This window comes from Pangasianodon hypophthalmus, chromosome 17 (assembly GCF_027358585.1).
Source record: "Pangasianodon hypophthalmus isolate fPanHyp1 chromosome 17, fPanHyp1.pri, whole genome shotgun sequence".
Lineage (NCBI taxonomy): Eukaryota > Metazoa > Chordata > Actinopteri > Siluriformes > Pangasiidae > Pangasianodon > Pangasianodon hypophthalmus.
In genome coordinates, this window is record NC_069726.1 from 2,275,304 (window position 1) to 2,290,303 (window position 15,000).

The 15,000-nt window shown below is 39.2% G+C and overlaps 1 protein-coding gene across 6 annotated transcripts in view; it reads right to left on the minus strand.

Annotated features, from left to right (window-relative positions):
• gramd1ba (GRAM domain containing 1Ba) overlaps nucleotides 1–15,000 on the minus strand; it is a 75,625-nt gene that overhangs the window by 21,265 nt on the left and 39,360 nt on the right. For 5 of the 6 annotated variants that reach the window (XM_053241448.1, XM_053241449.1, XM_053241452.1 and 2 more), the window contains exons 3-4: nucleotides 2,995–3,211; nucleotides 120–140 (exon numbers count right to left, since the gene is read on the minus strand). In XM_053241448.1, the coding sequence (XP_053097423.1) occupies nucleotides 120–140; nucleotides 2,995–3,211 (238 nt within the window). Of the gene's footprint in view, nucleotides 1–119; nucleotides 141–2,994; nucleotides 3,212–14,121; nucleotides 14,606–15,000 lie in introns of those variants that run through there. The other variant, XM_053241450.1, reaches the window with a different exon arrangement.

Below are 15,000 nucleotides of genomic sequence, written 5' to 3' on the forward strand. Positions count from 1 at the left end.
CACAGCAGCTTCCAAATATAAAAAAAATAGAAAAAATTTTGTTTCCCATCTACAGAGTAAATTCTAATGGTGTTAACTAAACAGTAATTTATGAAAAGGAGAAATAATCTGTGACTTACGTTATACCAGCTTTGACTTTTCTGTTCGTCGGTTGTCAGAGGAGTGAAAAATGAAAAGAGAAAAACAACATGGCGGTTAGACAGAAATCCAGAACTCCGCAGGTGCTTTGCTCAGCAGATGATAGCCACAGGGTGATGCTTCAGACCTGCACGTATACCTGTGTCTTCTTCTATCTACAGCAGCAACAGGAGCAGTGGGACAGCTCCAGATGTGTTTAAAGCACAGGTATAGATGCAGATGTGCACAGGTTCAACCAAAAGAGGGCAGTGTTGCAAAGTGACAGTGCAGGACGGGTTCGAGAGAGTGCAGAGAAAACAACTTTAAGTGAAAATATAATAACAACAACGGAATTAAATTAAATAAAATAAAATAACATAATGTAGTTTTACATTTACAGTGAGCAGTTTATTAGCTATATTTACACACAGGCAATGCAATTATTACTACATAAATAAATATTATAATACATAATAATATCCATATTACACACACTTAGTAGCAGACAAAAAAAAAACCTTATTATACTTAAGTGCATAAACCTTATTAACTTAAGTGCAACTATACAGCATTAATTTTAATATAAAAGACCTTAATAATTAAAAATAATCGCATTTGTCATATTAACAATTAAGTTATATGATTTCATAATAATTATGAATTAAAGTGAGGTCTGTTAGTACATAATAAGGATTTAAAAAAAATAAATTCTTGGTTTGTTTTCAGTGGGTAAAATATTTAATTATTAAACTATTAACCAACAATTCAGTTATTAATTAATAAAAGTCAGTAACTACTAAAGTAACTACTAATACCTCATAATTCAAATTTCATTAATTTAAAACACCTAAATAACAGCTAAATTATTTATGTTCAAGTTGTCAACACTCATAATAATTACAAATCATTTGTTTGTCTTTTAGAAATTATTTGTAATAATAATTATAGTATAATAATTATATATGCAACATAATTATTAACACATAATTGTTAACAAGAATTAATCAGCTATTAGTTATTGATGAGTTTGCTATGATTTATAATGTTCATGATCTGTTATGTCAAATTATAAAATTATAAATTATTAACAAATATAAAAAATGTATGTCCCTATTAATTAATAAACAAGCTGCTATAATAACAGTTAGAACAGTCAGATTATAATAATATGTTATAATTATTTCTCTGAGTAAATTATGTTAAATCAAATGATGTAAATGAATAAATGATGATTATTTTAATCAATGCCTAAAATGTGGAAACATTACAATGTAGGTGTTATTATATTGATTTTACAACGTGAAAATGTGCTTCTTTTTTAACGTTTAAATTTAATTCATGACAAAACTGATTGGACACACGTTATGTCTTTTAGGACAGGAAAGGGTTAACATACAGGAAACGAGCAGCCCAGCAGAGACAGGGTGAGGATGCAGGAGACAAACATCAAACACACATCACGTATACCCTCCCACCCCCCCAACACACACACACACACACACACACACCACACACACACACACACACACACACACACACATAAAGCGAAGAGAAAAGCAGAAAAGTGTGATGCTTACTCTGGACAGTCTCTTGTGCGACTAGCATGCATGAGAAAAAAAGAACAAAGGATTCAGGAAATAAAAAAAGAAAATGTTGTACACTGTGCAGAATGAAAGTGATGGCGACCCGTAAGTGCAAAGCACACGAACAAAACCAAAAACACAACAGCGTTAACTCCTTACTGACCATCACACGCTCAATGCTGATTGGCTGAGAGATGGCGAAACAACGGAGAGCTGGACGATGTTCACAGTATGAGGAAATATGAGCTGAATCTACTGATGCCTGTTATTTTTAGATACGATGTGAACTTTGCACAGCATGAGAGTTAACATGAGCGTGTGAAAGCTGAAATGCAGCTCAAAGAAAGCCGAGTTATTGCAGTACCAAAAGTCCAGGGGGTGGAGCTTGATCTGATCCAACTCCGCCTATAAGCCTAACTCTTAACCCACATAACACTGTATAACACTGTACAACATATTAAACACACTTATCCAGCTTGAAACGCACTCCACCACTGCAACATTTGCCCCAACTCCGCCCAACTCCATCCAGGTAGGAGGAGCTGGATCAGGTCTGACTCCACCCCATGGACTTTTTGTTCTGCACTTGGAATTATTCAGAGGAAAGAATTCCTCCTCACTATAATAAGATGAATCATTTTGCATTCAATTAATTTGTTTTCGCTAGGCCAACTAGAAAACAGACTGAAAAAGTGTTTTTTTTTATCTTTTGAGAAACACACACCGTGTCCAATCATTAGCGAGCATGTGATGTTCAATAAGGACCGCCCCTTTCCGTTGTTTTGGTTTTGCTGTTGTATGTATTTGACTGTTGCGTTTTTGGTTTGTTGATGTGTTTTGCACTTACAGGCTGCCGTAGAAAAGAAGTGATGAAGACGTTCTTGAAGAGTGAGTGTGTGTTTGAGAGGGAGAGAGAGAGAGAGAGAGAGAGAGAGAGAGAGAACATGATGTAATGATGTGTGCATGAAATGATGATGATGATGATGATGATGACACTGCTGATGCTGAGCCTCAACTAGAGAGAGACTGAATCTCTGAGTTGGTAACAAACTAACCTTAATTTGGAGTTGTGTATATTTGCATGAAAGAGCTATGAATGAAAAAAAAATAGTGTCCTTCCATTTTTTTTTTTTTTTAAGAATTTTGGGTTCTGTAACTATACGCACAGTAATTGGATTTTAAAGCAGCTGAAGTCTAAATGTCTACTTTTTGTTCAAAATTAAAAAATGATTGAAAGACTGTGTGTGTGTGTGTGTGTGTTTGTGTGTTGTGTATTGTGTGAGACAATGCTCACCTTGGAGTTCTTGTTCCCGGTGCGTGTGCTGTGCACTGATTGGCTGTAAGGCCGCTGGACCGTCTGTTCGGGGGTGGATGGAGATTTATCGGACGAGTGGTCGGAGCTCTTCTCCACCATGTTCTCTCCGTCTGCACTCGGAGGAACCGGAGAGCGAGAGCGCTTACGGAGGACGGGTGAACAAGTGGGAGTGCTCCGGGTCGAGTTACTTGCAGTGCTGTGACAAGCAGAGAAAAAGACAGAACAATTCATTTAAAAAATTCATTAAAAAAAATTATTGTGATATGCATTGCGTATCATGATAATTGAAAAAAATAAAGTACTGATGATGTCACATTTCTGCCATATTGCCTCGTTTGCTTTATCCCAGGAGTTCAGTACATCACAAACACACATTATAGTCCCAGTCTAATGGCAGTGGCTCTCTCGGAGACAGACGTGTCTCATTACACATCACCTTCACAGTGACATTTAGCACACGGCCCTTTGCCCTGACTCGACAGGAAAATACGCTCCGACTGTGTGGTTAAGGAGCGGGGTTGCCAGGTGTGCAGAAATACAAAGTGTGCAGGCAATTTGCTAGTTAACATGAATTCGTTAGCTAGCTAACAATCTGTGTGCTGCCTGTCAAGTTGTGTCACATTGCTTGCAAAAAAAAAATAAATAAAAATACAGGCTGCGGAAAGTGTTTAGCTAGCTAGACTGGAAGCAGTGTGCAAGATGACTAAAGAAAGTAAGAGTTAACTAGTTTAGTCGTCATTTTATTATCTTGAGCTCTCTGTGAGCTTTTCCTTTTATGAAGTTTTGTGGGCGTGGCTAAATGTAAATCAACTCTGGTGGTAATATTTTTTTGTTTTGGTTTGACCATGAAAACATTTAACTTTACTGAAAGATTGATAAATGATGTCTCTATCTTCTCGTGTCCACTTCTGCGTCCTAGCCCGCTCTGTCCATCTTCCAGAAAGAGCATCTTCAGTCTTAATTATTAATGGACTGTACACAAACCGAGCGGCGGCAGTCTGGAAAAGCAAACAGAACGGGACAAAAAAAACCCATCTAGATGCTATTATCTGCCGTACTCTCTCTCTCTCTCTCTCTCTCTCACACACACACACACACACACATACAGTCATCAGATGAGCGCTGACCTTTCCTCCACCTTTCCTCCACTGCAATCAGTGTCAGTGCTAAATGTCAGAATCTGGAAGGTTCCGTCAGTTCATTTATTACATAAAGCACCTCATTGTGGAGAAACGTTCACGAGGCCAGGGTGATGGTGAGACATAGCGCACTTTGATTAAAACTCCATCAGGGTAATGCGAGCTTCCTGTAACGTTAGATTAGAGGATCGCTTTCGGAGTGGCTCAGTTAGCATCGAGCGGGACGGCGGAAACGACGAGGCAGCAGTCTTTTGGAAAAACTCGCATAACATGTAGCACTGAATTATTGCTTTAGGTTTAAATCTCTTGATACAGATCAAAGTCAAAACGAGTACAAAGACAATTAGAGAGAATTTTTTTTTCAACAGAAAAAGAGTCTTAATCTTCCAGTGATTATGTTTTTGCACTAACAACTGTATAGCTTTTTACGTTTTTATCTCAGTTCACAATAAAGTTTAAACAAAACCCAGAAATGTTCCTTTTCTCTGGGTGGGAGAGAAGGCGTTACCTTTCTCCTGTCAGTCAGAGCTACATTAGCTAATCGGAGCGTCTGGAAGCTTGTGTACACAGCGCTTTCCACCGAGTGACTTGGCATGAGCAGAAGTTTTGCAGGAAGTGAGGGAGTGGAGATGATGATGATAATGCAGTGCAGTTCATTGCTTATTGTTCTCTGTGTAACTGTTGTTCCTGCTGCTTTCAGGTCATCCTGCAACTCTTCTCAAGTGACTGCTGGCTTCACGCTTACCTTCCTTATCATTACTCTGAGAGCGTGCTGTGAAATCCTGCATGGGGACGATCAGTTGTGGTTCCATGAACCTTCCTCATGAACCAATTGCACTGTCAGAAATGTTTCAGGTCTTTGTTATTGCTCGGTAACTGTTTTCATTCGAGTCGCTTCTGAGAACTTTAGTAATCTCCTTCACCTTCACTATGATCGTGACTTGTTGTGTGAAATCTTCCCAACCAATGGCAACGTCTTTTATAATGACATCAAATGCAATTTGCACAGGAGCATGTTTTCTCCTGCATTGCGTCTAGAACTTGATTTATTTTTATGTAACCTTCACATATAGGTTACATAAAAATTGTGTGGAAATATGAAGTGGAGATATGCACTGAATGAATATGAAAAAGTTATATATTTATATATATTGTCAGTCAGACCGTCTGGTGACAGGAGGAGCGTGTGCTTCATCACGCTGAGTGGGATGTGGTAGTGAGTGTGTGCATGCGTAATGTGTGTGTGTGTGTGTGTTATAAACACAATATATGGTTTATGAGTCATTATTGTGATATTGTTGGTCTACTGAGACTAAGTGGGTTTCTTGATTTTTTATCAATATTTCCAGAATATTACTGATATTAAATTGAAATAATTGGTGGCAACATCTACGCTTTAGCGGTAGCATTTCAGATTTTGGACCTACTCCTACAGAAATTAAGGAGATAAAGCAGATAAAGCAGTGGAAATAAAATACACGTAAAGGCAGGTCACAGAAGGAGAAAGAACGCAGGACGTAAAGGATACTTTTGCCTCATGTTGACTTTATCTAGGTGAACTTTGTCCTGTGAATTCGCAAACCTTGGTTTTGTGCACTGACAAAAAGCTACGCATTCCTGCATTGCTGTGCCGACAATATGGACTTTGAATAATAATAATAATAATAATAATAATAATAATAATAATAATAGTTGTAGTAGTGCAGGGGAAAATGTGGTGTGTGTTACCCTTAATGTTTTATTTATTTATTTATTTATAAATAATTTTTTTAATAATCATATTAATTAAGCTTATACACACTATAAAAGCTGGATGCTTCTAAAGCCAAACATTTATGCAGTTGAACCCATGCATGTTTCAGGGGTTCAGCACAGAGCCGTCCCGGCCACCGAAACAGGCTAGTGCTCTTGTGGTAAAACTCTCTCTCTCTTTTTTTTTTTTGCTAGGATTTTCTCGTCAGCGATGTTGGCACAGTACAAGCAAAGACGAGCAAGAGGCATGCATCAGGTACGTTTTTGAATAGAAATGAATGAATTAATCATTAAAGCCAACATAATTATGATACCAAATCTTTTGGACATCTTTGGACAACTTATCTTTAAAAAGAGGACGATATGTGCATGATTAAAAATCACCTGTAACACTGTGTTTACCAAAACAGTGTGTGTTAAAAACTAAATATCCTAAAAATTAAAAAGGAAACAATATAAAAGTCGCTTTGCAAACACTGCTGAAGGGTGTTAAAATTAAATATCCTAAAAATAATAAAAAAAAACAATATAAAAGTCGCTTTGGTGTGTAAGTCAGAGTAACATTCCAGCTACATACGACTACTTTCCGCTAACAGTGCTGTAGGCACTTCAGCAATAACAATATTAACAAACTATCGTAAATGCAGCACATCACATGCCTACCTTAAACAAAGTGGCATATTATAATTTCAACAATGCAAATATTCTAAACAAAAATATGTGTCATCATCAGAAATATATGCTAATCAACCCCCTGAGCACTGATGTGCTCTTTCAGCATCCCGAGCCAAACATGGACCCTGGGGAGATGCTGCAACACTGACGCTAGTGAGGTGGAAAAAAAACCTCTAATGCTAATGCAGACGCAAGAACCGCTGAGATTAAGGGAGATGGAGAGATGCGGACAAACCTGGAAGCCATGAAGGGCTGAGCAGAAATTCTCCCTGCTTCATTCATCTGGCGAGAGGAGGATGGGGTGATGGGATGAGGAAGAGGAGAAGGAGGAGGAGGAGGAGGAGGAGGAGGAGGAGCTGTGCAGGCTCACACAAGCTTGCTTATTACTTCTGCTTCATGGCTTCATGCCTCGCTGTTTTCCACCTCCACCTTCCTACATTTCAGCCAATTAGACAATTAAGATTGATTTTGGAGATCTCTCTGTCTCCCCCTTCTCTCTCTCTCTCTCTCTCTGTCTCTCTTTCATTCTGTATCATGGTTGCTTCTCACTGCACTCATTATTGATGCTTTTCATGAATGAAGCCATTGACGTCAGCACTAGCAGTCACCCCTCCTCCCAGACACCATCGTCTCCTCCAGCACCTCCTGCATCATCTCCTTCTCTAGTGTCTCCTTCTCTCTATCTTTTGAGGTGTGTATTATCAGAATGATTCTTTGTTTGAAGCACAGGTTCCCTGGACCTGGAGAATCTCCTGTTCTGTACACGTTATAATAAAATGTGCAGGAAATGGGGTTCTCCGGGACCAGGGTTGGGAACCTGTAGCTTAAAGGATTAAGGTTAATATTAATAGCTATTTGTTATACGATGAGACAAGAAATAGAGGTTTTCCGGAAATTAAAAGACAAAAAAAAACCCACACTCCTGAAACACACTCTCCTGATCACATGGCAAACGTTCTACCATGACACCACCCTGAAACTCATTCATTCATTAACACTAAAACTTTTTTCTTATCTGTTATTCACTGAACTCAAATTGCATTCTGAAGTGCTACACAATGAATTCAAGTTGAAACAATATTTGAATTAAGGAAGATTGGAATTCATTCCTTCATCCACATCCTGCTCAGGTGGATCTAGAGCCTATCCCGGGAACAGCAGGTGTGAGGCGGAACTACACCCTGACTGCGATGCCAGGACACCATGCAAACACTAAATCACACACAGGGGCAAACTACTGCAACTAATCTACCTACTGCAAAGGTTTTGGGAGAGGGGAGGACACTGGACAACACGAAGGAAACCCACAAGGACACAGAGTTTTCCGAGACAGGAAAATCTTGACGCTTTGCGGTTTCTTGGTAACATGACAAGCTGTGGGGTGTTTTTTTTTTCTGCATCTTATTAACTTCCAAAGAGACAAAAAAGAGAGTCTGGTGAGGGAACGACTGTTTATAAGTGCTTTAATGAAAGTGAGAACAGGAACTAACTTGACGTTCCACAGCATTAAATGTAATTATAAACAGATAAAAATATGATGTGTTGCTCCTGAATAAATAAATCATTGTAAGCGTTGGACAGTTGCTGTGGTATAAAAGGTAGTAAGAGTAATTCCGCTTCATCACACCGTCCTGTTGTTGATTTATTTCCTATAACTGCATGACACATTGTTTTAGTCCTTATAGACACCACAATTAATTTCTTATGAAGCAATTAGTCAGCATCTTTTATTAATTCCCGTGTCCTGAGTTCTTTGGATGAATGCCGTACCTTAGAAAAGTCCAGTAAATTATTCATTTCAGGATTCTGCAAACCAGAATAAAGAACACACACGTTCAAGGCCCAGTGTGGTTTACACAATGTCATGCATTCATCTTGCTTCCTAAAATCCTCAGTGTGGAAGAGGGAAGTGAAACTGAAGTGAAATTGAAGAGAAAAGTAGTAAATATGGTATATAAATAGGGTCAGGGTACTGATTAAACTCAAGGTCAGATTTCTGTCGTGTCATGAGTACATGAGTACATGAGCTGAGTGTAAAAAATAGCCTAAGGATACTGTAAATGCATCATGCAGCAGACTTTTTCTTTTTCCCACGAATATCTTTTCAGACAACTTGCTCGTGCCTGCATTAAAAGTACAAACCTTCTTTTTAACGTCCCGCAGGATCCCAGTCCCAATGCAAGCCTTTAGTCTCAACCAGACACCCTTCCCAGAAACCTTTTCAGCAAAACAAATAGTGTGCCTCCTATTCAGATCTGTATTTATACCTGATTCATACGCATGATCTGTTCGTTCATATTCGGCTGCATCCCCACAAGAGGAAGAAAGTACTTGCATTCATTCTTATTGGTGAATCACAGCAGCTTAGCATGGCATAATCTCATAGAATAACATGACATGATAATATTGTAATCCAGGATAAAGAGTTTGGCAACATGTCTAGATCTTACACAATAATGTACCTGATCCTGAAGCAATTAAATTAAGTGTTATTATGAAATTTCCAGAAGTCTTCATAACGAGCACTAGAGGTCAAAACACGAGTCGGCAAAATAATCCTGGGATAATCCCTAATCATAATCCGTAGCCATGCGGGCAAGGGCAACATGCAGCATGCCAGAACTGAAATGAGCAAAAAAGGAAGTGTGAGAAGCTAAACAATGCTTAGAACCTTTAATTACCCTTAAAGAACCCTTGAAGATCCATTCAGAGTGTATGTATTAACAGGGGGAGAGTGTGGCACAAACTCCAAATTATTGGTAACTATTTCCTCCTAGAATTTGTCAGGCATTTAATATTTTGCTTGTTACTAGGTGTATACTCAAACCAGGGTCCTTCTAAGGTTCTTTAATGGTTCGTTGGATTAGAATAATTAAACTACCAAGACTTGGTAGAAAAATTAAGGAACCTACAACTCAGGATTTTAGCTTCCAAGTAGAACCTTTAGAAAGCTCTCATTATTATCCACCCAAAGAACCCCTGAGGGACCCTCAAACATTTTGTAAAGGTCTCCTGTGAGATTTCATGATTAGATTAGGCACAGAACCGAGTGCTTTTTCAAACCCCGAGGTTCTGTCTGGTTTTAAGGCAAGTGTATACATCAGAGAAATAACAATGCACCATCGAGTTCTTCCGAAATTGTATCGCATATTAAAGGAGCAAAAAATGTCAGAAAATACCATTTGGAATTAGTGCTAATTGCTGAGGTTATGTCACCGGTGCAGTGTTGTCATCGCCCGTCGTGTGAAATCGAATCGAATAAAACATTAATAAGCCACTGCAGTAAACATGAACGTGACTCAATCAATTTATTTCCAGGATGTGATCGGAGAACGACAGTGGTGGCTTGCTCCGGGAAGTCACGCATCACCCCCACACACGGATTTACTGCATACTGTGTGTGCTCATAATGCAGAGATTCACCCTCACAACACCTTTCTGTCAGGAGAAAACCCTTAAACGCTACACAAAACCCTACAACAAAGTGGTCTCCTGTCAGAACGGGCTCCAAGTTTCCCCTTCCTGGAAGCTAATTATCTAATAAACCCTTAAGGAACACTTGAAGTGTATTAACTGTTTTTATTAACTGTTTTAACTGTTTTTAACAGTATTAACTGTTTTTATTAACTTTGTTATAACAGAGTATGTCAGGTTATGGCAAGCTATTCTAGGTTCTAACAGGTTATGATGGGTTATGCCAGAGCTTATGGCAAGGTACATATGCCAGATTATCCCGACCTTATATTAGGTTATGCCAAGTTAGGATATGTTTGATGACAGGTTATGCTAAATTCTAACTTCTAATTATTCCAGTTTGTGCTGGGTTATAACAAGTTATGGCAGGTTATGTCAGGCTATACCAGGATATGTCAGGTTAGATGAGCTATCTCAGGTTATGGCAAGTTATGCTAGTTTATGCCAAAGGCTCTACCATATTATTCCAGGTTCTGGACAATAATGGACTTTTTTGGCCAGTACTTCTAGTACTACTTCTTGTTAAGTCATGCAAGATTATGACAGGCTAGGAGAGGTTATGACAGGTTATGCTAAGTTATGGCAGGTAAGTGATAGGTTGTTGCAAGTTGTTGCAAGCTATGCAAGGTTACAGGGTATGACAGGGTATGACTGCTTAGGAAAGGTTTTATGACATAGTGTGCTGAGTTATGACAGGTTATGACAGGTCAGACTTGGTTTTATGAAATAGTATGCAAAGTTATGACATGCTAGGCAAGGTGTAATGGCATAGAATGTTAAGTTATGACAGGTTATAAGAGGTTAGGCAAGGTATTATGACAGTATGCTAGGTTATGCTAGGTTATGACATGTTAAGCAAGGTTTTCTGACATAGTATGCCAGGTTATGACAGGTAGTAACAGGTTAGGCAGGGATTATGACATAATATGCCATTTTATCCTCAATTATGACAGGTAAGGTTCAATGACTTTATGTTGGTTATTACACATTATAACATGTTAAACAATGTTTATGACATGGTATGCCAGGTTATTCTAGGCTATGACAAGTTAGGCAAGGTTTATGACATAGTATGCTGGGTTATGATAGGTTAGACAATGTTTTATGCCAGTTTTCTTCTAGTTTATTTCATAGTCTGTTAAACGCCACTTCAATATAATACATTAGCATTCAGTTGCTAGTCCACACAGGAACCTGCCACAACTGATTTAGCATTTTGCTTCCCGAAATCCTGCATCCTGCTCTTAGAATACAGATCAGTACATCAACGAGAATCACAAAATTCACAGCTTCGGAGAAAACCGAACCATGGAACCCACTTGAACTCAAAGCTAAGATATTTTCTCACAGCAAGACCAAGATTTTAATTCAGGACGAATAAAAACTGCATCAGCACTCTCCTCTCACACCCAGATTACATAACACTGTGACCAACATTCGAACCATGAAAACGGCTCTCAGTCACTCTAATCTCCGTCTACACCAGAAATAAATCAGACAAAAATGCAAACACAGAGGCATTCTGCAATCTAAATTGAGCAGAGCCTTATATAACCATATGGAGCTAAACGCTAGCCATGCTAGTCAAGCACACTCGCTAGGCTGCATTAAAGCATGAGCACTGTAAACAAATCCTCTGTTCATGGAATGATGAAGAATGACCAGAGCCAAGTTTGCAGAACGAGAAGATGAATGGATGGAGAGATGGATAAAGGGAACACAGGTAGGGAGGGAAGACAGTAAGGAAGGAAGGGCAAGAGGTCACCGGCTGCTTCCTACACGGCTAACGATGCTGATCTCCTCCTGCGGCATGGCAAAGCTAGGCGCTAAAAATATCCACCAGCCGGCAGGAGGAAGCACACTCCACACACAAACACACACATACACACACACACACACGCAAACACACACTACACAAACAGTAGCAGCGATACTGCAGTGTTGGGAGATAAAAAAGAAAGGAAAGAAGAGCGAAGCAGAGGAAGAAAAGAGGATAGGATTTGAGGGATTTGGAGGATTTTCAGTGTCAGAGGTTATGCTAGGTCATACTAGCCTTTACCAGGTTATGCTACGCTGTGCTATATCAAACAATCCTATGATAGATTATGACCTGTTATGCTAGGTTTGGGACTTTATGATAGATTATACCACACTATGCCAGCAAAAGTATGATAGATTACAGGTCATGCTAGATTATGTAAATTCATCCCATGGTTCACAGAGCTGTGACAGATTATGCTAGGTTTTTATCAAGTTGTAACAGTTTATGACAGGTTAAGATACCTTTTATAGCAAAATATGCTAGGTTAGTCAAGGTTTTATTATAGAGCACAGATTATTCTAGATTATGCTTTACTGACAGATTATGCTCAGCTATACTAAAATAGGCGAGGTTAAAACAGGTTAGCATCTGTTAGTTATGCTATAACAGGTTATGACAGGTTATGCTAGGATTGATGATGAAATACAGTTTATGACAGATTATGCTGTGTTAAATTATGCCAAATTATTACAGGTTATAACAGATTATGTCAGGGTAGGCTAGATTTTATGACAAGATATGCCAGACTACATTATGCTAGGTTATGCCAAATTATGCTAGATTATAACAGGTTATGATGGATTATGACAAGATATGCCAGGTTATGCAGTGTTAAATTATTATATAACTAAATTATTATAACAGGTTATGACAGATTTTAAGGTTTTATGAAAAAAAAAAATAAATCTGTCATAGTCTGAAAAAAATATGCCAGATTATTATTAAGTTATGCTAGGTTATAACAAGATTTTATGACAAGATATGCCTGATTAGGTAACAAGTTACGCTAGCCTTTCATCATGTTAAAACAGGTTAGTCAAGGTTATATGATGGATTACAGGTTTACTGAATTATGCCAAATTATTGCTATAATCGGTTATGGCATTTTAGAATAGGTTTTATGATAGGTTGTGTTATAACAAGTTATGATAAATTATAACAGTTTTCACAACGTATGAAAGATTATGTTGTTATCTTATGGCAAATTAGGCTAGATTTTATGCTAGGTTATACCAATCTATTGCAGTTTGTGGTAGAGTATGCCAAGTTATGACCGGTTAGGCAAGGTTTACTGACATGCTAGGTTATGCTATGCTATACCAGAGTATGCCAGGTTATGCCAAACCTTTTCAGGTTATGACAGATTGTGCTAGGTTAAAGCAAGCTATGATAGGTTATGACAGGTTAGACTAGATTATGCTGACCTTGTTAAGTCAGGTTAGGCTAGGTTTACTTAGCAGTTATGCTAGGTTATTCTAGGGTATGTCGGATTACGCTGAGCTATCTCAGGTTATGACAGGTTATGCTAGGTTATGCTAGGGTATGTTGGATTATGCTGAGCTATCTCAGGTTATGATAAATTATGCAAAAGACTGTACCACACTAGTCCATGTTTTACGATATGAATAATAATGCACATTTTTGGCCCGTAATTCTAGGTCATGCTAGGTTATGACAGTTTATGACAGGTTATGCTAGGTTATGCTAGGGTATGTCGGATTATGCTGCGCTATCTCAGGTTATGACATGTTATGCTAAGTTATGCTAGGGTATGTCGGATTATGCTGCGCTATCTCAGGTTATGACATGTTATGCTAAGTTATGCTAGGTTATGCTAGGGTATGTCGGATTATGCTGCGCTATCTCAGGTTATGACATGTTATGCTAAATTATGCTAGGTTATGCTAGGGTATGTCAGATTATGATGAGCTATCTCAGGTTATGAAAAATTATGCAAAAGACTGTTCCACGTTAGTACATGTTTTTCAAGGTTCTGCCATACGAATAATAATGCTTATTTTTGGCCAGTAATTCTAGGTCATGCTAGGTTATGACAGGTTATGACAGGTTATGACAGGTAATGCCACAGGACATGCTACAGGCTGAGCAAGTTTATTTCTTTACTGCTAGTATTGCCAGGTTGTGGTTAGTAGTTCTCAGCCATGCCAGGTGATGAAAGGTCATGCTAGGTAATGCCAGGTTATGACAGGTTATGACCACTCATTGAAGGTGTATGCATCTTACCAGGCGAGTTTGAAGCCTTTCATTAGTGCAGTAAGCTATGTCCTACAGCCACGGCATCGTCTCTCCACTCGGCTCACTCGTCCTCACTCCGGAGCGAGGGAGCCTGGGATAAACGCGCCTCCACTAGCGCATCACTCGCTCCTGATGACCTCCGCAAGTGTGTGTTCGGGCCAGAGAGCACACACATACACACACACATAGACACATACACACACACACACACACTCACACACACACACACACACCCTTGCCAAAATGCAGCAGCCTCCTGCTCACACTCAGATGTCCTACTGCAGATAAAAGCCTGAGCCGCTCTCGCCGGTCTGTGGTGGTGACTGAGCATGCTCGGTCTCGCAGAAGCCCCTCCCCCTTCTGTTCTGCACAGTCTGCTGCCTAGCCAATCACACGAATCAGATTCTTCAGATTCTTTCTCTCTCTCTCTCTCACACTCACTGCTTCTCTCACTCACTGCTTCTCTCTCTTCCCCTCTCCATCTTATGTGCATATAATCACTTTCTCTCCCTCTCCCTCTTCTCTTTCCCTTTCCTCTCTACCTTGCTCAGTTTTTCTCTTTAGTTGTCTCTCTCTCTTTCTCTCTCTCTCTCTCTCTCTCTCTCTCTTTCTGTCTCCAGTGCAGCAGTGTCTCTGAGCCCATTTGTGATCATTGAGAAAATTGCCACTGCTACAGGAACAGTGTGTGTGTGTGTGTGTGTGTGTGTATGTGTGTGTGTGTGTGTGTGTGTGTGAGAGAGTGTGTGAGAGTGTGTGTGTCTGTCTGTCTAGTGGCAGACTCAATCAGGCCAACAGCTGGTCCTCTAATCCGTTAAAGCAGGATAAACAGTGTACTCTGGGAAACACGTCTATGCTCTCTTGTGTGTA